The sequence below is a fragment of the Rhinatrema bivittatum genome, chromosome 4, assembly GCF_901001135.1.
Source record: "Rhinatrema bivittatum chromosome 4, aRhiBiv1.1, whole genome shotgun sequence".
NCBI classification, from domain to species: domain Eukaryota; kingdom Metazoa; phylum Chordata; class Amphibia; order Gymnophiona; family Rhinatrematidae; genus Rhinatrema; species Rhinatrema bivittatum.
The window spans coordinates 431,839,517-431,860,915 of NC_042618.1; the positions used below are offsets into that span (position 1 = coordinate 431,839,517).

Genomic DNA, 21,399 nt, shown 5'->3' on the forward strand with positions numbered 1-21,399 from the left:
CAACTTCATTGTTATAAAAAGGCAGTGATCCAGGCCAGGCTATATACTAGCAGGCCTTTCCTCCTCTGAGACCAGTGAGTGTATGCCCCAAACTGCTGAGAGACAGTAGGATGGAAAGGGAAGTGGGTCCAGGCAGGAATCAGATTGGATTGGATGGGTCAGGTGAGAAGGGGCAGTGATTCTAGAGATTTGGGTTGGGGAGAGGAGGGGCAGTGAGGCTAGAGGTTCCCAGGGCAGGAATTTGCCTATTGGTAAATCTCTAGTGCTGTTTCTCCCTCTTGCCGACCCTCCCCAGGAAATGTCTCCTGTGGGCCCTTCCCATGAGATTATCACTCCCCATGAAATTTTCCCCCACAGCCTTCTCTTTCAAATCATCAGTTTCCTGAGGCTGTTCCTCTCCTCCCTCACTCTTCTTGAGAGACCATCTCTTCCTAATCGGGTTTTAGAATTTGGTGTTTGCTGATGTGTACCACTGCTGTTTGTAGACCTCTCTATTTTATAACATGCTCTGATCTCATTCTCTGGAAGAGCATGAGATAAATGAACAATCACACTGATGATCATCATCATGAGGAGTGGCTGTATTCCAGCAGCTGTTGTCATTGGTGAGATCGTTTATTCTCTTTAATGGGATGTGGCAACTCCTCTCCTGTATTCTTTATTTTCTCATGTTGAATGCTCTTTTCAGAACTTCAGCTTTAAATTACGTGGAGATGATTTTCATTTCTTGGCTATTTAGTTTGCCATTGTCATGTTTCTGAGTGCTTAGGTAATTTCCCAACAGAAAGTGAGGAGACAATTTTTAAAGTCAGTATGGCTTGCAAGCCTGTGGGTACATTGCAACTCATTTTCAAAGGGAATTCCCACTGAGTTTCCCACTGAAAATTGGGGCTGGCGAGGGAATACGGGTACATTGGAATTCATTGCCAGAGGATGTGGTTAGTGCTGTTAGTGTAGCTGGGTTTAGAAAAGGTTTGGACAGTTTCCTAGAGGAGAAGTTCATAAACTGCTATTAATCAAGTTGACTTAGGGAATAGCCATTGCTTATTACTGGCTTTAGTAACATGGAATCTATTTAATGTTTCTGTACTTGTATCCTGGATTGGTCACAGTTGGAAACAGGAAGCTGAGCTTGATGGATCCTCGGTCTGACCCAGTATGGCAGCTTCTTATGTTCTTATGCTTTGAAGCAGGTGAAAGAACAAGCAGGGAGCCCTTCCCTAACCTAACCTCACCCTTTTATCCTGCGTGTAAAGGAACGCATGACTGGGAAACAGCCTGTTCACGTTTACCTGCTCAAAAGTGGGGGCGATTTTCAAACTGTCTGCAGCCATGTGAAAACATCTGAACATTGCCCTCTGAACTTCTTTAGTAGCCTCCAGACTCCTCCTCCTTCTCTATTCTGTGCTGTCCAACATTTGGTCAGATTTCTGTGCCTTGCAATAAAGTTCAAGCTTTCATCCAGCCCACTTTCTAATGAAGGATGATTACCAGTTCTTTCCTGTGCCTGGAAGGTAACGTGTGGAGAGAGCCCATTTACTGCTGCCCATTTCTCTGAAGCAGCCTCTTCTTTCCTTTTTATGTTTTATTAAGATGGCCTTTATTCCTGCTGGAGTGTTCAGCATGGGCACAGACGAGCCTGCAATTCCCCAGGATGGAGAGGGACCATCAAGAAGAGTCCACGTTAAACAGTTTTATATGGATCTTTACGAAGTCAGCAATGCTGAGTTTGAGAAGTTTGTGAGTTCCACAGGCTACATCACAGAGGTATTAAGGAAAGCTGCGCAATAAATAAGAGCTCTTAATAATAATAGCGATTATGCTGCTAATAATTAATCACTTAAGTTTTATAGGGTCCAAGGCAGCATGGTTTTAGTAGAGGGAAACTGTATCTAACAAATATGATCAATTTCTTTGATTGGGCAGCTGCAGAATTAGATCAAGGCTATGCGCTGGATGTGGTGTGCTTGGATTTCAACAAAGCTTCTGACGCTGGCCCACACAGGAGGCTCGTATATAAACTGAGCACCAAAGTGCTAGACCGGGTCAGAAGCTGATTGAGTGATAGGCAAGAGGGGAGTGGTGAATGGCGTAAAATTCTGAGGAAAGTGGAGTGCCTCAGGGCTTGGTTCTGGTTCATATTTTTCTGAGTAATATTGTAGAAGGGTTAGTGGGGAAGGTTTGGGTGGACATCCCTGTGGCAGCAGACAGAATAATAAATCTCAAGGCTGGTCAAGGGCTTGCCCTTTTGAGTTTCAGTGCATTTAGGGTGCAAAAACCCCAAGGGAGTGGTACATGATGGGGATGTGAAATACTGGTTATGTACCAAGCAGGAGAGAGAGACCTCGGGGTGATCTTATCTGATGATCCAGTGACAAGGCAGTGGCTCGTGCCAGAGGAATGCCAGGGTGCACAGAGAGAGACCTAACCATTAGAAAAAAGGAGGCGATAATGCCTCTTTACAAATAGCTCATCTGGAGTATTTTGTCCATTTCTAGAGACTGCGCTTCAGAAAGGATGTAGACGCAGTAGAAGCACTCCAGAGAAAAGCTACCAAAATGGTGCAGGGTCTGCAGAAATATTTTCAGTGCCTGAAAAGCAGAATATAAATTTAAATTTAAAAAGTCCTATACAATGGGAACTAATGTTGCGTTCGGGCCTGCTCTTCGCCCTCGCTCCACCTTCTCTACCTCTATGGTGACTCCCTCCGGGCCTGATGGATGGCTTGCTGCCACAGCGTCTCCATGCCGCTTCTCCCCGGCGTCCCCGGACAGGCTCGACGCTGCGGATCCACCATGTTCCTGATGACGTAGGGCGCGCGCACACACGCTCCGAAGTATGTACTAGCAAGGGCGCGAACCTCAGGGGCGTCCCCCTGTAATGATGTCATCCGCTTCCAACATAAAAGGTCTTCACTTGCGCTTACGATTCGAGTTAGCAAGGATTTGTCCAAGCTACTTTGTCTCCTCGGACTTACCAGGGGTACCCGCTCCTCGGGGGCCTCGCTCTCTTTTCTCTATTTCAGATTGCAGATAGGAACCGGTACTCGCTCCTCGAGGGCCCATGTTCCTGAACACTCTGAAGATTCTCTACTGCCTAGAAGCTATTACAGATACAGACAATTGTGAGTTGCCACAGCTCTCTCAGAGCTTTCCCTGGGACCAGGTACTCGCTCCTCGAGGGCCTAACTCTTTCCAGCTACTGAGCCTCTTTAAGATTCTATGTGAGATTGTCATCTACTACTGGCTATATATACAGCATACCATGTCTACTCATTATCTATAGTCTCCCTACAGCTCAGCAACCCTGGGATTGCAGTTCCAGTATCTGAGGGACTTCAGCCCTGCCGGGCATACCAGCTCACTACTGCCACCTCTGGTGTTTCCACTAACCTGTCTAATAAAAGAACTATGTGTCTGTCTCCATACTCAAGCCTAGCCGGTGGCCCCTCTCAGGCTATCCTCCTGGGGGTGCTGTCATCTGCCATTGGCCCAAGGATTCACCTATTTACTACAGTGTGCTCACTCCTCCCACTTCAGGAGCTGAGCATAATAGAGTGCTAGCTCTCATCTATTGTCTCCGTCCATCAGACATCAGAACCATAACAGATTGCAACTCAGCACGGAGATTATAACAGAGTGCTACTCCTCCCCTCTGGAGGAGCAAACCTCTAACAGATTGCTAACTCCTCCCTCCTGGGGAGTTCACTCATACAGATTGCTAATTTCACACTCTAAACCCTACAGATTGCTAACTCCTCCCCTCTGGGGGAGCAAACCCTAACAGTTTGCTAGCTCCTCCCCTCTGGAGGAGCAGAACCATAACACCTAAGGACCTTAACAATATTCAGCAGAATTTAGCTGGATAATAAGTGACTTTTCCCTGTACGTACCCGGATCAGTCCAGACACCTGGGTTGTGACTCCGCACCAGCAGATGGAGACAGAGCAAGACTTGTTGGGCTCCCTACATATAGTAAGGTGCCACCCACAGCCCCCCAGTCTTTCTCTGTCTCTAGCAGATGGGGCAGGTCCACCCACAGTCTCTGGGATCCCTGGGGTAGTTGGCGTAGTTAGTCAGGGATACTTTAAAAAAAAAAAAAGGAAGAAAAGGATACGAATCAATTTTTCTACCCTGAAGGAAGAAGAAAGAAGTCTCCCGTCGGTGGAGCCTCCCAGGGGGATTGGGAAGGTCCTGAGGGGACCATCCCCCCCTGGTTGAGGCCGCTGCTGAGGGTCGAGGACCCGGCCGTGGCTGGCAGCAGCGTCGGGGGTGACACCGGGGAGCCCGGTTCACTCACCCCCGCTGGAGCGGAAGATTCAGGACCCGGGCCAGCGGCATAAGTAAAAAAAAAAAAAGTTTCGGGACTTTGTTTTCAGCCGCGCCGTCTCTTTCTCGCTTGGGCACTCGGTCGGGGCGCTTCGCAGGGGGGGGGGGAGCGTTTGGTTTTAAAGTTACCTCTTCTTCTGCCGGGTTTGGCGCTGAGGTCCGGGGATGCCAAAAGGGGTGGCTTGCCGCGCGTGTGGGTCGGCGCGCGCGCGGGTCTCGCACGAAGGGGTGTGCGCAAATTGCGTGTCTGGAGGTGAGGGATCGTCGGAGGTCAGTCGGTGGGGCCGCTCTCGGGCGGACCGTTCGCCGCTGCGCACCGTGCAGCTGGAGGCCAGGGTTTCAGAGCCGTTCCCGGCCATTTTGCAGTCTGTCAGGGAGGCCACGAGGAAGGCAGTCGATAATGGCGGCTAGCCTCCTCCACTTTCACCACAACATCGGGCCCCCGGGGGGGCTTGGCTCAGGGGAACCCAGTTTGGAGGAGGTTTCCTCTGACTCAGAGGATTCGTTCTCAGCGGATTTTGCCTTGTTGCTCCAAAAGCTAGTGAAGTATAAGAGGTCCAAAAAGAAGCCTGGAAGATCGAAGGCTTCGGGGGGCATGGAGGGACGCTCTCAGCCCCGGAAGAGGACGGCCCGGGATCGGGCCCAGAAGGACCCTCCGAGGGAGAAGTGGCCGATGCAGGGAGTCCCGCAGGACTCGGACACGGAGTCTACCTCCTCGGAGGAGGAGGATCCGGCCTCAGGGGCACCAGGAGGGCCTGATGGGCCCGATGAAGAGGGCCCAGCCGGGGGCCGGCAAAGGGGCGCAGGCGGCGGATGGTGATGATCCGAAAGTCGTGCGCCTGTTCCGGAGGGAGGAGCTGTCACCCCTCATCCCGGCCATCCTCGAAGAGCTCGGGGTGGAGGCCTCACCGGTGGAATCCCGTCAAGGGGCCAATATGGATCCGGTGTTGCTGGGCCTTGCCGGACCGCCGGTGGCTTTTCCGTTCCACTTCTCAGACTCCGATATCCTATTTCGAGAATGGGATACCCCGGAATTGGGCCTGAAGGTGAGTAAGGCCATGGACAAGCTGTATCCTCTGCCGGAGGATGTCTTAGAACTCCTTCGCCTCCCACGAGTGGACGCGGCGGTGTCGGCAGTGACAAAAAGGTCCACAATCCCAGTCACAGGCGCCACAGCTCTCAAGGATATTCAAGATAGGAAGCTGGAGGTGCAACTCAAGAAGGTTTTCGAGGTGTCCGCCCTGGGGGTCCGGGCGGCCATTTGCAGTAATTTTGCGCTACGGGCTGGGCTGCGCTGGGCCCAGAATCTCCAAGCGAATGCAGGTCTCTCCGAAGGGGAGGCATCGCAGGCTGATCACCTGGAAGCGGTGATCGCTTACAGCGCGGATGCTATGCATGATTTGCTGCGGACCTCGGCCAGGGCCATGGTGTCGGCGGTCTCTGCACACCGTCTCCTCTGGCTTCGAAACTGGGCGGCTGACGGAACGTCCAAGGCTCACCTAGGCTCCTTGCCCTTTAAGGGGAAGTTATTATTTGGAAAACAGCTGGACGATCTGATGCAGTCCCTCGGGGAGAACAAAGCGTTTAAGCTGCCAGAGGACAGGCCCAGGCCTAGAACCTCATTCTCAGCTAAAAACCGTTTTCGGGGAAACAGACGGTAGCGACCGGAGAGATCGTCCAGGGCAGGGCCTTCCTACCAGTCCGGCTCATCCAGGTCCTCCTCGTGGTCCCAGTCCTTTCAGGGGAAGAAGTTCAACAGGACGGGTGGTCCCTCGTCGGGATCGGGTCCCAAGTCGGCCCAATGAAACGAGGAGGGTTCATTCCTCGCTGCAGCCTCAGGAACTCGTGCCAAACGTGGGAGCAAGGCTAGCATTGTTTTTCGAGGAGTGGCCCAAGATAACTTCAGACCAGTGGGTCCTCAGCATGTTAAGTCACGGTTACGCCTTAGATTTTGCACGTCTGCCGGCGGACAAATTCCTCGTGTCGCCATGCAAGGGGTTAGTCAAGCGCGCAGCGGTAAGGACAACCCTCCGGCGCTTGGAAGATCTGGGCACCATTACTCCCAAGGCAAATTTGCCGGGGGAGATACTCCATTTACTTCGTGGTACCAAAGAAAGAGGGCACGTTCAGACCAATTCTCGACTTGAAAGGGGTCAACCGGTGCCTTCGCGTTCCGCGCTTCAAAATGGAGACGATTCGGTCGGTGGTGGCCTCGGTTCGACCGGGCGAGTTCCTAGCGTCTCTGGACCTTACGGAGGCGTACCTGCACATCGGAATTCAGCCGGCCCATCACAAATACTTAGTGTCTGCCCAGGATGCAAAACCTTATCAGTTCAGGGCTCTTCCCTTCGGGCTCGCCACGGCTCCACGCACCTTTACCAAAGTTATGGTGGTGGTGGCTAGGGATGTGAATCGTTTTTTGACGATTTAAAATATCGTCAAAAATCGTTAGAGCCGCGATACAATAACAATTCCCCCGATTTATCGTCAAAAAATCATAAATCGGGGGAAGGGGGAGGGCGGGAAAACCGGCACACTAAAACAACCCTAAAACCCACCCCCGACCCTTTAAAATAAATCCCCCACCCTCCCGAACCCCCCCAAAATGCCTTAAATTACCTGGGGTCCAAAGGAAGGATCCCGGTGTGATCTTTTACTCTCGGACCTCCTGTGCATTGTAGAAATGGCGCCGGCGCTACCTTTGACCTGTCATATGACAGGGCAAAGGTAGCGCCGGCGCCATTTTGTTTTTTTGTTCCCCGACGGCAGGAGCGTAGGAGATCGCTCCTGGACCCCCACTGGACCCCCAGGGACTTTTGGCCAGCTTGGGGGGGCCTCCTGACCCCCACAAGACTTGCCAAAAGTCCAGCGGGGGTCCGGGAACGACTTCCTGTACGCATATCGTTTTTCCGTACGGAAAAACGATTCGCGGCAGGAGATCGCTCCCGGACCCCCGCTGGACCCCCAAGGACTTTTGGCCAGCTTGGGGGGGCCTCCTGACCCCCACAAGACTTGCCAGAAGTCCAGCGGGGGTCCGGAACCACCTCCTGCAGTCGAATCGTGTTGCCGTACGGCCGGCGCCATACAAGGTAGATGCAATCCTTGACGTAAGAAAGAGAGGCAGAGTATGGGAATACCTCCTGTCATGGGAGGGTTATGGACCTGAAGAAAACTCTTGGGAACCTTTGGCTAATATCATGGATAAAGAGATGCTTCAACAATTCTACAGAATGCATCCCCAGAAACCAAGACCAGGTAGGAAGCCTGGAGGGTGCCCTTTGAAGGGGGGTGCAGTTGCGTCCGTCGGTCTCAGACGGTTTCGCCCGATATGCCTCACCTTGTTCTCGACTCCTCCCGCTTACCTTGGGAAAATGGCTACTGCCACGTCTGCAAGCCGCCCTCTCCGGCGTCCCCGGAATGGCTATGGCGTTGCCTCCCATCACGCACTCGCTACCCATGTCTTTATTCCAGCTATGGCGCAAACCTTTGGGGTGTCCCCCTCAAGTGATGTCACGCCATCCGAGTATATAGCCTGTACTTGTTTGTTAGCTCATTGAGTTAGCAACGGATTGGTCTCGGCCGGTCTAAGCTCCCCCTCCCCTTTGCCCTGTTCGCTGTATTTCTCTTAGTTCTTTGTAAACCGATATGATGTGCCTTCGAATGTCGGTATAAAAAAGTTGTTAAATAAATAAATAAAAATACTCTGCTGCTTCCGTGCTGCCGCTGGAAGCTCTCTCTCTGCCCTTCGGGGTATTGACTAACATGGGTACCTGCTCCTCGGGGGCCCTCTGCTTTATTTCAGGTGCCTTACTGGGATCAGGTACTCGCTCCTTGAGGGACTGCTCTCCCAGCCTCGGTGCCAGTACCATCTACTTCAGCCTGGTGGAATCACCAGCCTACAGCTACCATCTAGTGAGTAATCTAACTCTCAGTCTGTCTCATCTACAGTATTACCGTGCTTGGGAAATCTACACCGGCATCCCCTATACCAACGAGGGTCCCGGGACTGCTACTTCTGTATCACCTTACTACTGCCACCTCTGGTGGTACACATCAAGCTGTATAATAAAAGAGCTAATTCTGTGTTTGTACGTCCTGAGTCTAGCCCAGTACTGTGGCTCCCCATGGGGCTTCTCCCCTTGGGCGTGGTTATCTGCCACAGTACCCAAGAATCCACCCAAACACCGCTAAACCATAACACTACTCATGCAGAATCTGTGGCAGCCTACATAGTTGATGTCCTATATGACCTAATTAGAATCACAGCCAAGCAAGCCACTACAGGTGTAGTGGCCAGTCAGTTGCTATGGTTAAAGAATTGGGCAGCGGACTTGGCATCAAAAGCCAAGTTGAGTACGCTACCTTTTGAAGGGAGATTACGCTTTGGAGAGGATCTGGAAAAACTAATTAAGCATCTAGAATCTAAACCTTTGCAGTTGCTGAAGGACAGAGGTAGTAAGGCACAAAGAGGGGTCATGGGTAGGCAGTGGCCTAGAGATGGCAGACAACCCAGATGGTCAAGGCCCCAGACTAGTAGGGAAGGCAGACTGCGCCCCCAGGGACAGTCTTTTCGAGGAGCCAGATGGGGCTCCAGAGATACTGTTAGAAGGAGTCAACCCCCTAGCAAGGGAACAAACATATTGATGGTGCTTGGGCCCACTCAATGCCCCCTCAAATCGGTGGGCAAGCTAAAAGATTTTTTTCCACATTTATATTTTATTGAAGCAGCACATACAATAATAAAAACAGTGTATATTCAAATCAACAATTATCACCAGAGAAATTGAGAATTTCCTATATCTCACACTTTCCATCAACCAAATCATGTGTAATTCCTTCAACTTTCCCAAGTTTTCACCCCTCTCTAATACCAGCTCCAACCCATTGTCTCTCTCCTCTCCTCTGCTAGGTCCGCCATTTCTCATAAGTTTTTCATATAACAGCAAATACCTTCATTTTATTTTTTACTAATAGCAGTGAGGTGTTCCATCCTACATACCACCTCCAGCCTCTTGTACACTTGCTCCAACGATGGAGCTGGCACCTTCTTCCGGGTAGCTGCAATTGCACACCTAGCAGCATTGAGAATTTAATTTATACATCACATAAGGAATTTCCTCCCTGACCGCATTAAAAAGAAATACCAAAGGATCCCAACTTAACTGCAACCCTGTCAACATCATAATAAAACGTTGAATTTCCTACCAAAATGAAGCAATCACCTCACATCCCCACCAAATATGCCCCATAGTGCCCAACTCCTCGCATCCCCACTGTTAGGATTCGTGGGTTCGTGGACCCTTGGCCCGAGGTGAAGGTTGGTACCACTTGTGGGGAGGAGCCCCACAGGTCCCCACCGTCAGGAGGCGGGGTCAGCTGTGGTAGGAGATTTAGTAGTGTAGAAGAATAGAGCACCCTACGTCACAGCCATGTGATCGTAGGTGCAGTAAAGGGAGTACTGTGGGGGATCCCGAGGAGCAGGATGAGAGACACAGTTCTGGGAGATCCCACAGTATACTCGCTGAGCTGGAGTGACACGTACCAGAGCAGGAACCTCCGAGAGAGAGAAGCGCTGGGCAGGCCCCGAGGAGTGGGGAGCGCGAGACAGGAACTTCTGGAGGTCCGCATCGGAGAGTGACCCGAGGGGTGGGGCTGCAAAGCAAGAGAGGCTCTGGCGTGATGACGTAGGCCAACCTGCGGAGCGGGGAAGCCTGCAGTAGTGACGAAAGCAACCCCAGGGAGCTGGGCTGCGCACGATGGAATCTCTGGCAGAAAAACGAGAGCACTACCCCGAGGAGCGGGGGTGCCGAGTAGAGTCACTGAAACAGAACTGAATCATTGCCCCGAGGAGCGAGGGACCGCAGGTACAGTCTCTGTTGTAGAACGGAGGCACTGCCCCAAGGAGCGCAGGCACAGTCTTTGTTGTAGAACGTAGGCACTGCCCCGAGGAGCGAAGGAGTGCAGGCACAGTCTTTGTTGTAGAACGTAGGCACTGCCCCGAGGAGCGAAGGAGTGCAGGCACAGTCTCTGTTGTAGAACGTAGGCACTGCCCTGAGGAGCGGGGAAGCACGGGTCCAGACTCCAAGCAGAAGATGGTTCCAAGGGGCGACCCAGTAGGCAGAAGCTCTGGGAGGCGCAGGGCTAGCCCGAGGAGTGGGGGAAGCCAGGAGACGAAGTCTCGCACACTAGCGCAGCAGGGCCCCCGAGGAGCGGGTACCTGAGCAGAGTCCAGAGGCAGGTAGAACCGATACAGGAACCACGGGTCTGAGAAGCCAGGAGTAGGTATCAGTAGCGAAGGAACTCAATGTTAAGTCAGCTAGCAAGGAGCAAAGGCGGTGCTTAAGAATCCTGGCCTGGTGACATCATCAGCCCTGAGGTTCCCACCATTGGGTCTTCAAAAGAGAGGTTGGTGGCACATGCGCAGGAAGGCCCAGAGTCGGCATGGGTGGTGGTAGCATTCCAGACACCATGAGGAGTCCTGGGAACCCAGAGGAATGTGCCGGTAGTGGCTAGCCTCAGCCACAAGTAGGCCCGGAGACGAAAGTAGAGCAGAATATGAAGTGAGTTGCATCGGTTGCAGTTGTCTTACAATCTAAGTTTGTACCTGAGGCAATGGAGGGTAAAGTGACTTGCCCAAGGTCGCAAGGAGTGACACAGGACTCAAACCCTGGTCTCCTGGTTCATAGCCCACTGCTCTAACCACTAGGCTACTCCTCGTCCTCTGGCAACAGATTCCACAACTTGATAGGGCGCTGAGTGAAAAAGTAATTTTTATTATTTGTTTTCTTTCTGCTGTTGATTAGTTTCATGGAATGTCTCCTTATTTTAGTATTATTTGAAAAGGTAAATAACCATCCTTTATTTATCTGTTCCACCCCACTCATGATTTTATACATTTCTATTACGTCCCCTCTTGGCCCTCTCTTTTCCAAGCTGAAGAGCCCTAACCTGCGTAGCCTCTCTTCACAGGAGAGATGTTCCATCCCCTTTATCATTTTGTCAGCCTTCTCTGTACCTTTTCCATGTCCACTCTGTCTTTTTTGAGATGGGACAACCAGAACTGCAGACAAAATTCAAGGTGCGGTTGCACTATGGCTGTATACAAAGGCATTAGGATATTCTCATTTTTGTTCTCTATTCCTTTCCAAATAATTCTTAACATTCTATTTGTCTTTTTGATTGCCACCGCACACTGAGCTGATGATTTCAAAGTATCGTCCGCAAGGTCCCTTTTTTCTGGGTGTGGGGATTATTTTTCCTCACACACATTTATTTGCATTGCTCTTGCTTTGTCGCATCTTTTTAACACACTGAAATCATTAATAAATTGAGTGTAAAGTTTAGCGCACTGAAAGGTACGCTGAGACTTATAGTTGCATGGCTGATTTGGGAATACTATTTTAAATTTTACAGTGACAAGTGGATAGGAAAAATGGTCCCATGAGTCGGAAATAGCTCCCAAAACCGACAGAAAAAAAGTCTCGTGAGCCAGAAATAGCCCACAGGCTGTCCTTTGCCCACCTCGGCCCTAAATCAGTTCAAAAGTAAACGGGACAAAGTTTGTAGAGGTAAAAACATTGGAGAGTTTGCCGATAGTGCCACACACGACTGGAAGCCTCTAATCCAGCACTGCTGAATTGTTTGCTGTGTATAGGGGTCGGAAAGGCATTTTTTTTTTCATTGTTGCAGAATTGGTAAAAGATACCGAGTGATTTTTCCCCATCCCCTGGATTATCAGAGGGAGAGAAGTTAGGGAATTAGAAAAGGGCTGAACTGAATAATAAATACCGTTATCAGCCTGCCCATGCTGGGGTTCTGCGGCTGTTACCTGCCTCAGCGCAGCCCAGGACAGCCACGGAGCCTTTCCCCTTGGTCCCTTCTCTACCGCTTCTGTCACCACTGCCTCGCACCCTCTGAAACTGCCACCGCGGTGTTAGGTGGCAGTGGTTAAGTGTGTTTTGGTGGATCCTTGGGTGCCGTGGGAGATGACCACGCCCACGGGGAGGAGCCCCGTGAGGAGCCACAGCACTAGACTAGACTCGTAATGCACAAAACACAGTTAGATCTTTTATTAAACAGCTTGCAGAGAGCCACCAGAGGTGGCAGTAGTGAGGCAGCCTGGTAGTGGCAGTCTCGGGGACCTCGGCAGAGGGAGCCCTTCTCACCCCGTTGGTATAGGCAGGTTCCGAAGCAGGTTTCCCAGCAATGTAGTACTGTGGATGAGATAGACTGAGAGTTAGAGTACTCACTAGATGTTTGCTGTTGGTATGCGATTCCACCAGGTATGTTGAAGAAGGTACAGGCACCGAGGCAGGGAGAGCAGGCCCTCGAGGAGCGAGTACCTGTTCCCTGTAAGGCACCTGAAATAAAGCAGAGGGCCCTCGAGGAGCGGGTACCCAGGTTAGCAGTTACCCTGAAGGGCAGAGAGAGAGCTTCCAGCGGCAGCACGGAAGCGGCAGAGTAGCATAGACAAGAACGAATTCAAGTCCTTGCTAACTCAAAGAGCTAGCAAGCTAATGAAGGTAATATACCCGGATGGCGTGACGTCAGCATGAGGGAACGTCCTCGAGGTTTGCGCCAAGGGTGGCATAAAGACGTGGGTTGCACGCGCTCGCGCACCCTAGTAGGTACCTGGGAGAAGCAATGGCGGGAGGCTGCACCATAGCCGTTCCGGGGACGCCTGAGAGGTCAGCTTGTAGACGCTGCGGTAGCCATCTTTCCTAGGTAAGCGGGAGGAGCCGTGAATAAGGTGAGGCAAACGGGGCGAAGCCGTCTAGTACCGACGGACGCAACAAGCGGATGCTTTAATCAGCACAAAAAGCTGAGGGGAAAAAAAAAGCACTGCCTGCAGGCCTAGTCCTTGCTTCCCTGCTACCTTCGTGCTCTTCTGCCCAAGGCAGCTGCCACTGGAATGACCCAGAAAAACACCCAGTTAGATTTTCTTTATTCGAAGGCTTTGCGGTGCTCTTAAAATAAATCTGTCCCTTAGCAACTTCATTTTTCCTGTTTATAACAGCATTGCAAGGCCTTGGATAGGGTGGGTGTACTTTATGGGAGCCTGCTCAGCACAAATGAAGCTGCAGAGGGACTGGGGTTTATGTCAATAAGTACAAGCATTAAACAGCCTGAGGGAAAAACTATAAATTTATTATTATTATTATTATTTTTTGTAACAAACATTGGCAAAATGTCAACAATTTAAAATGGTCTAGGGTCTTCATGGCCAATGAGTGGGAACCTCTGCCTGCTTCTCCAGTGAACTTACAAGGGGAATTTCTCTCAAACCCCCCCCCCCCCCCCAGCATTATACACTAATGTGGCCCTCGGGCCAAAAGGTTTCACCACCCCTGGTTCACCAAGGCTTTTTTCTCATTCTGTGTCTGTGGAATAAAGCTTGGTAAACCGGGCCTTTAGTGCTGTAGCCACAACTACTCCAACTGGCAAAATGTTCCATAATTGCACCTGTCGGTAAAACCTCCCATTTTTGGAAGGTGATGAAATCCGTTACCCCCTTAATCTCAGAGGATGCCCCTTGGTTTGTGTGTTGTACCTTCAGTAAAATGATGACCTGTAACATTCTCAGGTATGCGTGTGTAGTACGAGTAAATTTCCCTTTAAGCATCCATGATTCGGTGTAAGTCATGAAAACAAGGTTTTCATGTTAGGGCTTTGTGGCTTTTTAAAATTATTTTTGCATGTTATGACTCACATAATAAAGTTTGTCCAGAAAAATGTAAGCTTTTTAGAACAATGGTCTGTTGTCTTGCCGAGAGGACCAGATATTCCTGAATGAGGTTTGCTGTTATGTAAGGATAAACTGGCATGACCCGGAGAACACATCTGCCTTTGATAAAGAGGATTTTTGTCAGAGCCCTGAGAGATACATAGTCAAAAGATTTGCCCAGGTAACTTTTTAAGTTACCTTGACAAGAAAACCAAGAATTGAAAATGTTCCCCCTGCTCCCCAGATAAAATTCATCCAGATATAAAGAGATGGTGATGGAGGTATCTTGGGAGAGGGCTAAATTTTAGCTAATAAGTGCTGATATTCAATGTTACCATGCTAAAGCTAGTCAGGTAAGTCTGACTGGAAAAGTCACTGCCCTGAAGTTAGCCGAGTAACTTACCCAGGTAACTGGCTGTCTGAGTGTTCAGGGCGGCCAACTCTGGTCCTCGAGCCACAAATGGGCCTGGTTCTCAGGATATCCACAATGAATATGCATGAGATAGATTTGCATATGATGGAGGGCGTGCATGCAATTCACTGTCATGCATATTCATTGTGGGTGTCCTGAGAACCAGGCCTGTTCATGGCTCTTATGGACCGACGTTGACCACCTCTGTCCTAACCGGACTGCTGTGATATGTGAGTGACTTCAACAGGGAACACCAGGTCTTCCTCTATTTCCTTGACTTTAAAAGGTAATGATGTGAAGAATAATGGTTCATATTCCTTAATTACATTAATATAGAGCATAATCTGGCTTTTAAAGTAATTCACAGCCATTAAAACAGAGTTTCTTATCTGTCTAAGTGAATACCTTTAGTAAAGTATCTGATATGTATTTGCCTGAGCTGCCATCTGCTCCTCTACTCTTTTTGCCTGCAGAGGAGAAGGTTCCCTCTGGAAGCCGAGTGCCTTGAATCCTCTGCCGTCACACTCTCAGACTGGGTGTCCCAGTTGTGTGGTTCCAAAAAAATACAGCTTCACTGGTAGCAAGTGCAGGGAATGGCCATTACCAGAATATTGTGAATGTTTGGGACCTAACTGGTATTATTTCCTCTTGCAGGCAGAGAGGTTTGGTGACTCCTTTGTGTTTGAAGGTCTGCTGAGTGAGGAGGTGAAGAGAGACATTCACCAGGCAGTGAGTAATGTGCATCGCTCATTGCACCGTGTCTTTTGTTTTTGGATCAGCAGTAGGGCGATGGCACACAGAACAGAATGCCCTGACTTGCACCCACAGCTGGCGCTCTCTCTCTCTCTCTCTGAAGTCATTATTTAAAAAAATGGTTTTCCTTTTTAGAACCAGGAGGTCCTGAACAATATGCTTTAAGTTTGAAAATTCTGACCTGATAGCCTGTCATTTATTGCCAGGTGTCAGGGATGCCAATCAGACAAAAAGCTGCAGAGCTGTCAGGATACGGATTACCGTATTTCGCTGTGTTATTACATTGTTGGCATTAGCTTGTCTCCTGCCAGCCTTGGTCATACTTTGTGGCATCACAGATCATTTTGTCCTCGCTGATTTTCTCCTCGCTGTAAGACACTCCTTTCTACGCACTGTCCAGTGTTTCTCCCCCTCTGAGTGTTCCCGGACTGTATCTTTCCTGGGGGTAGCACCAAAACCTAAGACATGTCCCTGATGATGTACTTTCTTTGACTTATTATCATTTTTTTTTCCTTTCTTTTCTTACCCTTTTTATTTTAATCATTCTTTGGCAACACGTGTAAAATTGTCCTGCCAATAAAGTCACCTGAAACTTCTCTCAACTCAGCACCAGGCTTTCATCGCTGATTGTGCTGGAGAATTTAGCTGGAAAATCAGAGTATGGCACGGTTTCACACAGAGAAATAGACAGGAATATGAGGAAAATGGTGACTGGACTGAAAAGGTGAAAGTTCATTCATCTGAGAAGTGATCAGATGAGGACTAACTTAAACAACTGTGACTTGCTGTTGACTGGTAAATGGCAGCTAATAAAGACACACAGCCCGATCCAGTAAAGTCCGTGGGAGAGCGGACTAACGCCCGCTCTCCCGGCGCGCGCACCGGCCCCTCGCCGGTGCGAGCGATCCAGTATTTAAATTAGGCGACGCGGTGCAAACGAGGAAAAGGAGGCGCTAGGGACACTAGCGCGTCCCTAGCGCCTCCTTTTTGTCAGGAGCGGCGGCTGTCAGCGGGTTTGACAGCCGACGCTCAATTTTGCCGGCGTCGGTTCTCGAGCCCGCTGACAGCCACGGGCTCGGAAACCGGACGCCGGCAAAATTGAGCGTCCGGTTTTCGGCCCGACAGCCGCGGGCCGAATTCAAAATTTATTTATTTTTTTTTTTTTTACTTTTTTTTTACTTTTGGGGACCTCCAACTTAATATCGCTATGATATTAAGTCGGAGGGTGCACAGAAAAGCAGTTTTTACTGCTTTTCTGTGCACTTCCCTGGCGCCGGAAGAAATTAGCGCCGACCTTTGGGCGGCGCTAATTTCTTAGAGTAAAATGTGCGGCTTGGCTGCACATTTTACTTACTGGATCGCTCGGGAATACCTAATAGGGCCATCAACATGCATTTGCATGTTGAGGGCGCTATTAGGTGCCGCGGGTGGGCCGCGTGTTTTCCTCCCCTTACTGAATAAGGGGTAAGGGAAAACACGCGTCCAGAGCAGGGTGACAGTGCGCTCCGACGGAGCACACTTTACTGGATCGACCTGACAGAAAGGAAGCAGTAAACCCATCAGGTCTCCAGTGAGTCAGCTGAGAGAGAGCCTGCAGCTAACTCTCAGTGCTGGCACACTTTCTCTGTATAGGGTCCAGGAAAGTTATTGGCATAGCCAGGAATATTTGACATTCAGCTCTGCCAAAATGGACATGATAAGAGTCTGTAAAATATTTCAAGAGCTAGGCTGTTTTATTTTACCCTGTGAAAAAAAGCAAGTCTGAAACTGGAGGATTTTCACTGACGAAGAAGGGTCTATGATACTGCAAATGTGTTTTTGATGTTTGTTTGTTTGTTTTTTTCAGCCTAGGCAGAATAGACATGTGCATCCTTTTTTTTTTAGATAAGGTCGACCTTGTGAAAGTGGTGCATGCTTGGTTACAGCCAGATTAGACTAGTGTCACAAACGTCTGGTAGGTATTCCTGAGAAACACGTTCACAGTTTATAACTGGGGCAGAATTCTGCAGCCCCTGTGCGTTTCCAGAGAAGATGATTGCGATCGTTGCAGGCTGGCATTTGTTGTCCATAAAAATTGGGTTTGCTTTAAAACGCTGTGTCTTGCTTTTTAAATTTCTAAAATGTAATGGAGCAATTTATTTTAGGAAGCACTTAAATTGATACAATCCAAGTTGTGAGTTAAGGTCTTCACGAGGAGCCTTATATGTAGAGCCTGCTTTAAAGCAGGTGCATCTGGTTAGTATAAAGCAATCCCTTGAAAGTGGAACAAATTACCATTGGCAGCACTGATAAACTTAATTTATCCAACTAAACTTTATATTTTGCACAGCATAGGAGGAAGTGCATTTCTGTTTTTCTCTTTCCAGTGTTTCACTGATTGCAGAGTCTGGCTTCTTAGGGTTTCCAGTTCAGCTTTTGTCTGCATATTTCAGTTTCGAATTTGTGGTCCCTTATTCTGTATTTGGTGAGGGTCTGTCTTTGTGCTGCATACGTAATTGCAGCGAGGGATTCTGATAGCATGCAGTTTCTGTGTAACGATCATTAGCAATCTGGCTTGTTCTGTTTTCTTACAGGCCGATACAGTAAAGTTCGCGGGAGAGCGGGCGCTTGCCCGCTCTCCCGGTGCGCACACAGGCCGCTCTCCTGTGCGCGCGATTCACTAAAACAAAATATTTAAATTAGGGCCCACGGTAAAAAGAGGTGCTAGGGATACTAGCGCGTCCCTAGCGCCTCTTTTTGGACAGGAGCGGCGGCTGTCAGCGAGTTTGACAGCTAACGCTCAATTTTGCCAGCGTCGGTTCTCAAACCTGCTGACAGCCACGGGTTCAGAAACCGGACGCTGGCAAAATTGAGCGTCTGGTTTTCAAGCCGCGGGCCGATTTTACATTTTTTTTTAATTTTTGATTATTTTTAACTTTCGGGACCTCCGACTTAATATCGCCATGATATTAAGTCGGAGGGTGCATAGAAAAGAAGTTTTTACTGCTTTTCTGTGCACATTCCCGGTGCCGGCAGAAATTAACGCCTACCTTTGGGTAGGCGCTAATTTCTGAAAATAAAATGTGCGGCTTGGCTGCACATTTTACTTAGTGAATCGCGCAGGAATAACTCCTAGGGCCATCAACATGCATTTGCATGTTGCGGACACTATTAGTTTCAGGGGGGTTGGACGCACGTTTTCGACGCGCTATTACCCCTTACTGAATAAGGGGTAAAGCTAGCACATCGAAAACGCGTGTCCAAACGTGGGTTAACAGTGTGCTCCAATGGAGCACACTGAACTGTATCGGCCTGTTAGTAGGAGGTATTTTAGCATTCTAGGGCCCGGGGTAATAGTTGTAGTGCTACCTTTTCATAGCTGTGAGAGCAGGGGCAGTTCTATAACGAGGTAGTGTGAGGTGGCTGCTTCAGGCGGCAAAATTTGGAAGCGGCAAAAACTGGCTCCCCCAAAACTCCTCTAGTGGCCGCCTCACCCTGCCCCCAAAAACAAAGGGTCCACAGGCCTCCAGTGGATAATTGCAAAGATGGAGAAGACCCCGTGAAGATGAAGGCAGTGGCATGCCACGAGCGGAGCTCGTCCTGCTCGTGGCGAAGATGAAGGTCCCAGTGAGAGTGAGTGTGTGTAGATGGGGGTGTGTGTGTGTGAGAGAGAGATTGCGAGCCTGGGGGAGGGGTGAGAGAGCATGTGTGAGGGTGCTTGGAGGTGTATGAGAGAGCATGTGTGAGGGTGCTTGGGGTGGTGTGAGAGAGCTTGTGTGAGGGTGCTTGGAGGGTCAGAGATAGCATATGTGAGGGTGCTTGGGGTGGTATGAGAGAGCATGTGTGAGGGTGCTTGGGGTGGTATGAGAGAGCATGTGTGAGGGTGCTTGGAGGGTCAGAGATAGCATGTGTGAGGGTGCTTGAAGGGTCAGAGATAGCATGTGTGAGGGTGCTCGGGGGGGGAGAGAGAGCATGTGTGAGGTGCTTGGGAGAGAGAGAGCATGTGCAAGGGTGCTTGGGGGGGGGGGGAGAGCATGTGCAAGGGTGCTTGGACGGGGAGAGAGAGCATGCGTGAGTGTGCTTGAGTGGGTGCCAGAGAGAGGGAGCCTATGTGAGGAGATTATGAAGGATTGTGTATGTGTGTGAGAGATTGGGAGCTGGTGTGTGTGAAAAAGGGATTGTGTGTATGTGAGTGTGCTTGTTTGTTTGTGAGCGAGAGAGCTTTTTTACACAGGCACTGCCTGCCCCTGCCACAGCTGCCTCACACTCATACCTGGGAACTCTCCGGATTTGGCCCAGAGACTATGGAATTTTCAACGAATTGTCGGGTCTCTGGGCCCACACCCGAAAACTCCAGGTACCCTGCTGCAGAAGGCTGGAAGAGAAACCCTCGAAGAAGGAGCAGCATCAGCATCCATATCCCCGGAAGGAAACATAAAGTTGCGCGACAAGAAAGACGAGCAGGAGCATCGCCCTCCTCTATGGGAAATCAGAAACTGAAGACACAGGAGGAGGAGCAACAGTGTCGAGCCGTGTGCCCAAAATAAAACAAGGTAATTTTACAGAGGGTAATTCCTTTTTAAACTAAACTCTCTGATATCACATAACCATACCACACAACAGAGAGATCACATATAATCAAAATACAATTTGACCATTTATTGAAACTCACAACATATTCACCTATATAGACATTTAAAACCTGAGCTCACACATTCATCCCTCAATCACACACATCTCATATAAAAACATATGTATGCACAAACAATACTATATAATCAAGATTACAAGATTACAATTAATTACATACATACAGTTTACATAATATAAACCATATCAGGTGTGTGAGACTTATTTATTCCTTCATTCGTCCTTATCTGTCCAACAAAGGATCTCCTTGTTTCGCCTTTCAATTAGGCTTCCTCAGGGACTAATATTTCACACGGAAGATAACATCTCTGGAAATTTTCATAATTGTTCTCACACTCTTATAAATTACCAATCTTCACAATACTTTATCATAACATCGTTATGACCGGAGATGATTCTCTTCTGTGAACACACCTTTCCAAGAGCTGCTTATAACCAATGGTTATGGGGGCGTGTGGAAAAGGGAGATGGGGGGGTGCCATCTCATCCCTTGCCTCAGACAGCAGATTGCCTTGAGCCGCCCCTGTGTGAGAGTCTCTCATTAGAGTGGCTATGGTACTTTGCTATATAGGTGTTGAATATTTTTTTGTGGGGTTTTGTATTATGTCACTAAGTGCATGGCAGTGGAAGGAGTTTATGCTACTGTTGCTGAGATGACACCAGAATTTAATTATTCTCGTTTTGTATGGTGAGCTTCAAGAAAAAATGTGCCAGTTCTGCTTTTACCATTGTTGGGGAAGTTATGTGGATGTGGAGGGTTTGGTATTGAACTGGAGGTACAGGGTTGCTGTTGGGGATCTGTCCCATTCTGTATAATTTTGAGTTAATGATAGACCCAAGAATATATTCCCTAATAAGATTGGTTGAATAATGTTCTCAAATATATATTTTTTTTAAATAAATCATTTTTAGTAGCAAACTATTAAGTATAAACAATATACAAAATAGTGATAAACTTTTGCAGTTATGAGCTGCACCTTCACTCCTATACGTTACTGAACAGTAGACAGATTGCCTGTTTTCAGAAATAGAGAATGGGATACCAGAAAAATACCATATGTCCTATCTAGTCTGCTTATCTACACCAACTGCTCAGCTCTACAATCCCTACCACTCCCTTAAAGATTCCCTGTACTCATCCACTGCTTTCTTGAAATCAGATACTGTCCTCTTCACCACTCCCACCCTTTCTGTAAAGAAATATCTCCATAGATTACTCCTGAGTCTATTCCCTTTCACCCTCATCATGTGATCCCTGTTCCAGAGCCTCTATTCAAAGAGGTCTGCCTTGAAGCCTGAGCTATCTTGGAGGTATTTAAATGTTTCTATCATATCTCCCCTATCTTGTCTTTCCTCTGGGATATGCATATTTACATCTTTAAGTCTGTCCACATATGTTTTACAGTGAAGACCACTGACTATTTTAGTAAGCACCCTCTGGAGCAAATCCATCCAGTTTACATCCTTTTGAAGGTGCAGTCTCCAGAACTGTGCACAATATTCCTAATGAGGTCTCATCAGGGACTTATATAAGAACTGCCATACTGGGTCAG

General features: G+C 48.9%; 1 protein-coding gene across 3 annotated transcripts in view; it reads left to right on the forward strand.

Moving 5' to 3' along the window:
* The window catches only part of SUMF1 (sulfatase modifying factor 1), a 70,629-nt gene that overhangs the window by 842 nt on the left and 48,388 nt on the right, over nucleotides 1-21,399 (forward strand). For 2 of the 3 annotated variants that reach the window (XR_003856667.1, XM_029601466.1), the window contains exons 2-3: nucleotides 1,594-1,767; nucleotides 15,119-15,193. Coding sequence is in view for 2 of the 3 variants with exons in the window: in XM_029601466.1 (XP_029457326.1) it covers nucleotides 1,594-1,767; nucleotides 15,119-15,193 (249 nt within the window). In the remaining variant the exon portion in view is untranslated. The remainder of the gene's footprint in view (nucleotides 1-1,593; nucleotides 1,768-15,118; nucleotides 15,194-21,399) is intronic. The other variant, XM_029601467.1, reaches the window with a different exon arrangement.